This window comes from Leguminivora glycinivorella, chromosome 16, assembly GCF_023078275.1.
Source record: "Leguminivora glycinivorella isolate SPB_JAAS2020 chromosome 16, LegGlyc_1.1, whole genome shotgun sequence".
Classification (NCBI taxonomy): domain Eukaryota; kingdom Metazoa; phylum Arthropoda; class Insecta; order Lepidoptera; family Tortricidae; genus Leguminivora; species Leguminivora glycinivorella.
Genome location: NC_062986.1, coordinates 2,826,101 through 2,835,522, shown reverse-complemented (window position 1 = coordinate 2,835,522; position 9,422 = coordinate 2,826,101). Strand labels below are relative to the sequence as shown.

Below are 9,422 nucleotides of genomic sequence, written 5' to 3'. Positions count from 1 at the left end.
ACAGGTCAAGGCTAAAACGAATAGAAAATACACTATTTGAGTTTTTGTGGCGAAATGCGCGCCATCTCGTGTGGAGTAGTTGTGTTGTTAAGGCTGAGAATTCTTTCGCTCGATGTAGGTACTATTCATTTTTGAACTAGATGGCGACACATGTCAAGGATACGAAACAGAACCGAGCGAAGCTCGGTTGCCCAGATATTATTAATTTTAATTGTAGAAAATGGCCAAAATGAGAGGGGGGCGAACTGTAAATTTCAAGTTACTAGGTCAAGTGTGGTATCGTTGGAAAGAGCTCAAATTGAACGAAAATAAGCTATTTTTTATATTTTTTTTGTTGTGGAAAAAAAAGAATTTTGAAGGAAAATGTAAAAAAAAATACCGTTCCCCCCCTCCCTTATCTCCGAAGTTTACCAACGAAAAATTATGAAAATTTTAGTAAACATTGGTTTTATGCTATATATTACAGGAAAAATATAATCGTGTTTGTATTTGAATACTTTTTTTTTAATTCACAAAAAACTTTTCAGATTTTTACTTTCAATTTACCCACCTTTGTGGATGTATATCGTACTTCAAATTAATACGAGATGTTACGTAAACCATCTTCTTTCCAATAAAGTAAAAACTGTTTAAATCGGTTAACATTATAAAGAATTATCCCTGAAAAACCAGGTCGCGCAAATTAGTTAGCAAATTGACCGGGAGATGGCGCTATACACTATAATACTCATTAGTGCCTATACTTTTGTCTTCTAGTCAAGTCATTAGAGTTATATGAAAATATGAGATTATTTTTACTAGGTAGTTTGAAAGAAAGTTTGTACGGAACCCTCGGTGGGCGAGTCCGACTCGCACTTGGCCGGTTTTTTTAGGTGGAGATAGTTGAAGGGATGGAGAGTGACATAGGCTACTTTTTGTCTCTTTCTAACGCGAGCGAAGCCGCGGGCAAATAAAAAGCTAGTTATAGTACTATATATTATACACGTTTGTCGTACATACGAGTATAAGTATTATACATATACATAGTTCGGCCGACTTCAAAATGGCACTTAATGCATTTTTTGCGAGTCATAGGAAAAACGTTATAGTAACGTTATGGTAGGTATTCATTGTTTTGTTGCCTACGTTTTTATAAAATTCCGTTTATAAAAACAAGTGTTAGTTTTATAGCACAATCATGGGAAACAGATTGACGCAATCGTAGATGCAGAGATATCCATGTAATTACAATCAACAAAAAACTGCTAAAATTTTCCTGCCAAAAACTAGTTTGCTAGTTTCGCGGGTTCTTGTATATATCCATTTACATAGCTATAAAAATAGTTTATTTTTTGACGTAAATATAGGTATCCGTAGACAGATTTACGGTATATGACAAGCTCAGTAAGTACCTACTTAATATTCAAATTAACTTTTAAACTACTACTATTCATTGACCTACGGCTTGGTGTGTATTCTCACGTGAATATCCAAATGGTATTTGTGTGATGTTTTCAAAATGTCCATAATACCGATCACATATGGCGTATTTAGAATCGTATTAAAGTTATGATAAAAAAAACATAATAGATTGATTATTTGTAATTCAAACTTCAATCGTAATACTTACTACTTAATGTAACTTAATCAATAATTAGTTACGAGTGGAGCTAATAACGGCACGTAAAAACTGCCACAGTTCCCTAGTTGTTACAATTAACATGCGATCCACGCGCAGCATAGAGCTCGTTGCATAAGCCACAACAGCGGCGTGCGGCGGTGGCCGGCGGCCGCTGCCGGAATACTCAGTAACCCGCAGAAGCCGAACCGTGCGACAAAAAATGATCCGGTGTTTACTGCGAGGTCACGGTTCATACATTTATATATTACTGATTTGAGAACGATCAGTTGATATTTGACCTCTGCGGGAGCGCGCGCGTTATGGTCCAAAAAATATTAATTCTCGCATTTTTCGCTACCTGCCATGGGCAGCTCGCGGACGTACTGTTCCCTCGCGTGGCCAACACCGTCCGGCAGACGGCGGGTTCCTTGACGAGTAACCCGGTGGCCAGCAGAGCTACCAACCTCGCTGGAGGCCTGCTCACCGACACCTTCAACATCTTCACGAACGTACCGATCACCATCGCGCGCTCGCTGACCGGCGGAGACGGTTTTAATGGCGTTCCCGGCCTCATTAACGACAACAACTTGGCAGCTTTAAGCGATAATTTCCTCTCCGAATTCAATTTTGGCCTACGCAACGAGGACTGCAATCTTAACTGCGACCAGCTTATCGCCAAATACGGCCATTCAGTTGAGACACACGAAGTCCTCACCGAAGATGGATATATATTGAAGATGTTCAGGATACCTAGAGATGGACCAGTCGTGTACCTTCAACATGGGTTGTTAGGAAGTGCCGATGACTATATAGTGGCCGGTCCGGACAGTGGACTAGCTTATCTCCTAGCAAAAGAGGGGTACGACGTCTGGTTGGGTAATTCGCGCGGCTGCAAGCATTCACGACGTCATATCGAGATGAGTCCCTCTCAAGGCGCTTTTTGGGACTTCTCTTGGCATGAAGTTGGCTACTACGACCTACCCGCCATGATCAACTACGCTCTAAATACTACAGGACAAGAAAAGCTGAAATACGTCGGCCACTCACAAGGGACCACTGCATTTTGGGTGATGGGATCAGAACGTCCCGAATACATGGAAAAGATTGCTTTAATGGTTGCGCTGTCACCAGTCGCATTTATGTCTCACATGAAGAGTCCGATCATAAGATTCTTAGCTCCCACGGGTGGTATAATTCACGCATTCGCAAAGACAATTGGTCTTTATGAATTAGCCCCAGATAATAATTTGATGAGAGTGTTCAGAAGAATAGCGTGCGGTGCGGGACCGTTAGCGGAAATCATGTGCACTAATCTTTTGTTCCTGGTGGCTGGTTACAATGTGGAACAGCTGAACGTGACGAACCTGCCTGTGATCTTCAGCCACGCGCCGTCCGGTGCGTCAGCGAAGCAGTTCGCGCATTACGGGCAAGGAGTGATCTCTGGGCAGTTCAGGAAGTTCGACTACGGGTCAGGGGAGAACCAGGCGCGGTACGGGGTGAGCACCCCGCCCGACTACGACTTGTCGCGCGTGACGGCACCCGTGTCGCTCGTGTACAGCGACGCCGACTGGCTGTGTGACGCGCGCGACGTCGACAAGCTGTACAACAGGTTGCCCAACGCCATCGACATACACAAAGTACCGTCGAGGAATTTCAACCATTTGGATTTTGTGTTCGCGAAGGATGTAAAGTCATTGATTTTTGAGAGACTGAGTAAATTGTTAGCGCATTTTTGAACGTTAGCTAATGAAAGTGATTGCCTGTGAATTAATTGGTGTTTGGTGTGATCTTGAATTCGTACTTAATGTGGATTGACCATGATGAGGTCGGCTGCAATTGGCACACAGCCGTTCCAGGGTACCTACGTAGCCGAATGGCACAAACGCTCACGAAACGAAACGCTCGTAGCTATCTATCCCTAGCGCTTCTTGCGTATTGGCGCGACAGAGCCGGACTACCTTTCGCGGCGTTTCGTTTTCGTTTCGCGTCGTAGAAATGCCATTCGGCTACGGGGCCAGGCTGTGAGGTCGTCTCTAGCATAACACCACTACATATTATATAGAAGTAGGAAAACCAAGGCCTCGATCGCGTCTGTCTGTATGATCGCGATAAAGTTACTTTATTAAAGTAAAAAAATTATATGCCTAGTGAACGAAATTTCATACAGTTTTCATCGGTGTATCAATAGAGTAATTCTTGATGAAAGTTTAGATAGGTATATGTAAATGTATAATTTATGTAATGAGCAAAGCCGGAGTGAATCGCTATAAGTATACCCGAAAAATAACCGATACGATAGGTAATCGATTTCGGTCATTTTAAAGAAAAATTATAAATTTAGTTAGTTATCAACAGATACGAAAACCGCTAACGTGTATATTATATCGCTTTCAAAAGAGGTATGTCAATTAAAAATATGTAGGTAACGCTTATATGGCGACGTTTATAGCCGTTGTTCGCCTAAAAGGGATTATAAATAACCTTAATAACCGTAACTAATACCTACCTAAACGTACATATACCATATAAGTACTATGGCAATACACGCTTTGCTTCGCCGAGTCACGTGTTGTGAGCTGCAAATAATTCGACTAGACAGCAGTGTCTCTAACACAACTCGAGTTTTTGAGGTTCATATAGGTATTAGAATACCTACGTACTCGATGTGATCCAGTATTTCTCAAAAAATTTGTACAAAATTTAAATTTGTTTTTATTATTCCTATTTTGTTACCAAGATTTCTTTGATGAATTGACATTTTAGTAAGTTTTATTTCTTCATTAAGGTTCTCTAGTATCTATATTTTCTTAATTATAACAATTATCCTGTATATATCTCACGAAAGTCGACTTATATTACTAAATGTTGGTAACAGAATCAATTAAAATTTGCTGACGTGGCTATGTACACTTTTTGAAAACTGCTCAATCAGGCATTACTTTGAGCTTTGCGCCCTTTGCGGAAATCCATGATAATCCAACATTAATTCAACTAATTCAATTAATTTTTGGAGAAAGTGAACAACGCTCTCCCACTAATAGCCCCAATCATCAAGACACATACCTTCATTTTTTTTTAATTAGTATACATATGTATACTTATTACATAACGTCACGAACTCGTGGTATAGCGCCAGGGGGCCGATTTTTGAGTCTCACGGCGTTCGAATTCAGAAAATTGTCACTGAAAATAATAGGCAATTCACCGTTTTCAACCAGTATTTTAGTGACAGTGAGACTCAAAAATCGACCCCCAGGTCACAAAGGCTGTCATAAACATTATGTTATTCACGATAATCCTTAATGATATCTTATTTATTACGCAACTTTCTATAGGTATCTATATCTATGGGTACTGTGGATAATACTACTTACACTTAGAAATAATAAAACAATGGAATGTATGGTGTGGTGTGATAGATAGAAAGTGCCAAAAATATGTATCAACACATAGCAATAAAGTCGTGTATACATATGTTTGGCACTCTGTCTGCATCTATATAATATATTTTCCCCTCACTAGCTCGGAAACACGTGTTTTGTCCTTTAATACCAGCGGGTAAAAACGCATTTTATCCACTAGTGGGTAAAGTAATTTGACTTTGAACAAACTCAAATTGACTGCTTTAAAATTGGTAAAAGTAGATGAAATGAATCACCTGTGGAACTACTGGAAGCAGTGATAAACGCATTTTTTGCGTTGTAGTTTCCTCGCTATAGTGAGGGGAAAAGTTTTGTGTTACACTCGGGTGCAAATGTATTTTACTTCTCGTGTGTTAAAATACAACTTTGCCCCCTTGTATAACAAATAACTATTACCTAGCTAGACTGTACTGACGATCTTTTGCTTTGAAATACAGGTCAGGATGTTTTTGTACAAATTTACATGCTTCTAATATATAAAGGGATGGTAGAGTTAAAATATTAAATTTTTAGGGTTCCGTAGTCAACTAGGAACCCTTATAGTTTCGCCATGTCTGTCTGTCCGTCCGTCCGTCCGTCCGTCCGTCCGTCCGTCCGTCCGTCCGTCCGTCCGCGGATAATCTCAGTAACCGTTAGCACTAGAAAGCTGAAATTTGGTACCAATATGTATATCAATCAGGCCAACAAAGTGCAAAAATAAAAAATGGAAAAAAAATATTTATTAGGGTACTCCCCCTACATATAAAGTGGGGGCTGATATTTTTTTTTCATTCAAACCCCAACGTGTGATATATTGTTGGATAGGTATTTAAAAATGAATAAGGGTTTACTAAGATCGTTTTTTGATAATATCAATATTTTCGGAAATAATCGCTCCTAAAGGAAAAAAAAGTGCGTCCCCCCCCCTCTAACTTTTGAACCATAATTATGTTTAAAAAATATGAAAAAAATCACAAAAGTAGAACTTTATAAAGACTTTCTAGGAAAATTATTTTAAACTTGATAGGTTCAGTAGTTTTTGAGAAAAATACGGAAAACTACGGAACCCTACACTGAGCGTGGCCCGACACGCTCTTGGCCGGTTTTTAAAGTAAGGTCGGCAACTGTCTTGGTTTTTTATGTTACTTAATATTCGAATACATCTTTTTTGCAATATGAATAATTCTGTACTATTCACACTATTACCCTATTCTATTCTGTAAGGTATACGCTGTCAAGTACTTCCCTAACGTATTCTAAAATGTACCAAATGTACCCCGCTTTCCATCAGGCGGACCGTATGCTTATTTGCAAAAAGTCGTGTTAGGCGGTTGACCTCATTTTTTTATATTCTTTTTGTGTTTTTGAACTGGCTGACCTCATGGTTATTCAATAAGTATGCAATGTGCGGAAAAATGTCATTGTCCAATGCATTCAATGTTGGTATTTTATTTGAAATATGAGCACTGCTGCAATTTTATCCGTTACAATTAATCTCACTTTACAATAGTTAATTTACAATATTTATATAGGTATGTATCCATACTAATATTATAAATTGGAGAGTGTGAGTGTTCGTTTGTTTGTCCGTCTTTCAGGGCAAAACGGAGCGACCCGAGCGACGAATTAACGTGATTTTTTATTAAGAGCGTTATAACATTTCGGCGTCGGGCGAAATTAGGTATTTTACCCGCCGCGCGAGCCCAATATGCCGACCCTTTCTAGCACGTCTTATCACTCGCTCGCACTACAATAATGGACAAAACAATCTTGATCCTTTCTATGGAATTTTGATAACAACCACAATCTACTATCTCGATATAAAATTTTGGTTTCTAATAAACATTATTTTGTACGAAAATACGAGAATATAGCGCGAAATAATATCAATTATGTTAAAATTTATTTCAAAAATTAAAGTAATAATTATAAAAGTAGACCCCATCCCAAATATTTGCTTTTGTTATATGATAAGTATTAGAGTAAAGTATATATTAATATGATGATAAAATAAGACAAATACAATTCTAATTACTTCAAGGTGGTGCTCACTGCTCAGGGTCTGATGATGGAGCCAGATGGTGGTCACCAATACTAATGAACAATATGACTATACAACTTCGTGGTTTACATGTCATTCTAGCATTTTCACTTTCACATTTCAAGTGCATATACCACGAGTATAGGTTTTCGGGTGTGCTGATTTAAAAATTAATGACCGATTTGGAATCTGACATTGCTGACTGTCACTTTGACACAAAAGTCGTCATGGGTGTCGTAAAATAGGTTTTAGGGGGTGCTGATTCCAAAATTAATGACCAATGTGGAATCTGACATTGCTGACTGTCACTTTGACGCAAAAGTCGTCATGGGTGTCGTCAAATAAGTTTGCGGGGGTGCTGATTCCAAAATTAATGAACAATGTGGAATCTGACATTGCTGACTGTCACTTTGACACAAAAGTCGTCATGGGTGTCGTAAAATTGGTTTTAGGGGGTGCTGATTCCAAAATTAATGACCAATTTGGAATCTAACATTGCTGACTGCCACTTTGACACAAAAGTCATCATGGGTGTCGTAAAATAGGTTTTAGGGGGTGCTGATTCCAAAAATAATGACCAATGTGGAATCTAACATTGCTGACTGTCACTTTGACACAAAAGTCGTCATGGGTGTCGTCAAGTCAAATAGGTTTCCGGAGGTGCTGATTTGAAAATTAATGACCGATTTGGAATCTTGACATTGCTGACTGTCACTTTGACACAAAAGTCGTCATGGGTGTCGTCAAAAAGGTTTCCGGGGGTGCTGATTCCAAAATTAACGACTATTTTGGAATCTCACAGTGCTAATTGTCATTTTGACACAAAAGGAATCATGGGTGTAGTCAAATAGTATTTAGGTTTTAATGATTTAAAAAGTAATGACCGATTTGGAACCTGACATTGCACAGTACCCCTGGAAACCTATTTGATGACACCCATAACGACTTTTATGTCAAAGTGACAGTCAGCAATGTCAGATTCCAAATTGATCATTAATATTGAGATCAGTACCCATGAAAACCTATTTGAAGACACCCATGATCACTTTTGTGTCAAAGTGACAGTCAACAGTGTCAGATTCCAAATTGGTCATTAGTTTTCAAACACCTCCGGATACCTATTTGACGACACCCATGACGACTTTTGTGTCAAAGTGACAGTCAGCAATGTCAGATTCCAAATTGGTCACTAATTTTGGAATCAGCACCCCTAAAACCTATTTTACGACACCCATGACGACTTTTGTGTCAAAGTGACAGTCAGCAATGTCAGATTGAACATTGGTCATTAATTTTGGAATCAGCACCCCTAAAACCTATTTTATGACACCCATGACGACTTTTGTGTCAAAGTGACAGTCAGCAATGTCAGATTCCACATTGGTCATTAATTTTGGAATCAGCACCCCCTAAAACCTATTTTACGACACCCATGACGACTTTTGTGTCAAAGTGACAGTCAGCAATGTCAGATTCCAAATTGGTCATTAATTTTGGAATCAGCACCCCTAAAACCTATTTTACGACACCCATGACGACTTTTGTGTCAGAGTGACAGTCAGCAATGTCAGATTGAACATTGGTCATTAATTTTGGAATCAGCACCTCCTAAAACCTATTTTACGACACCCATGACGACTTTTGTGTCAAAGTGACAGTCAGCAATGTCAGATTCCACATGGGTCATTAATTTTGGAATCAGCACCCCCTAAAACCTATTTTACGACACCCATGACGACTTTTGTGTCAAAGTGACAGTCAGCAATGTCAGATTCCAAATTGGTCATTCATTTTGTAATCAGCACCCCCTAAAACCTATTTTACGACACCCATGACGACTTTTGTGTCAGAGTGACAATCAGCAATGTCAGATTGAACATTGGTCATTAATTTTGGAATCAGCACCCCCTCAAACCTATTTTACGACACCCATGACGACTTTTGTGTCAAAGTGACAGTCAGCAATGTCAGATTCCACATTGGTCATTAATTTTGGAATCAGCACCCCCTAAAACCTATTTTACAACACCCATGATGACTTTTGTATCAAAGTGACAGTCAGCAATCTGAGGTACTACATATTCGTAATCTGAAAGTAATCAAGTCAATAATTTCAGTTATTTTGAATCGACTATGATTCCGAATTATTGGTAATAGTAATGATTGTATAGATGATTAGTGATTCCTTTACATGTAATGGTAATTTACCGTTTCACTTGATTACATTACAAGTAATCTGACACCCAGTAGTGTCAGATTACAAAGTAAAATCAAGTAATCGTGTAATCCGGAATCGATTACGATTTCCCCATCTCTGGGTTTAGTTATATGGTTCATTGGTACTGGTGACCACCATCTGGCTCCATCATCAGACCCTGAG

At 38.9% G+C, this 9,422-nt stretch overlaps 1 protein-coding gene across 1 annotated transcript; it reads left to right on the top strand.

Annotated features, from left to right (window-relative positions):
* Positions 1-1,847: 1,847 nt before the first annotated feature.
* On the top strand, positions 1,848-3,429 carry LOC125234662 (lipase 3-like). The gene has a single exon (XM_048141001.1). The coding sequence runs from the start codon at positions 1,921-1,923 to the stop codon at positions 3,334-3,336; it is 1,416 nt and encodes a 471-aa protein (XP_047996958.1). The 5' UTR covers positions 1,848-1,920; the 3' UTR covers positions 3,337-3,429.
* Positions 3,430-9,422: the final 5,993 nt, after the last annotated feature.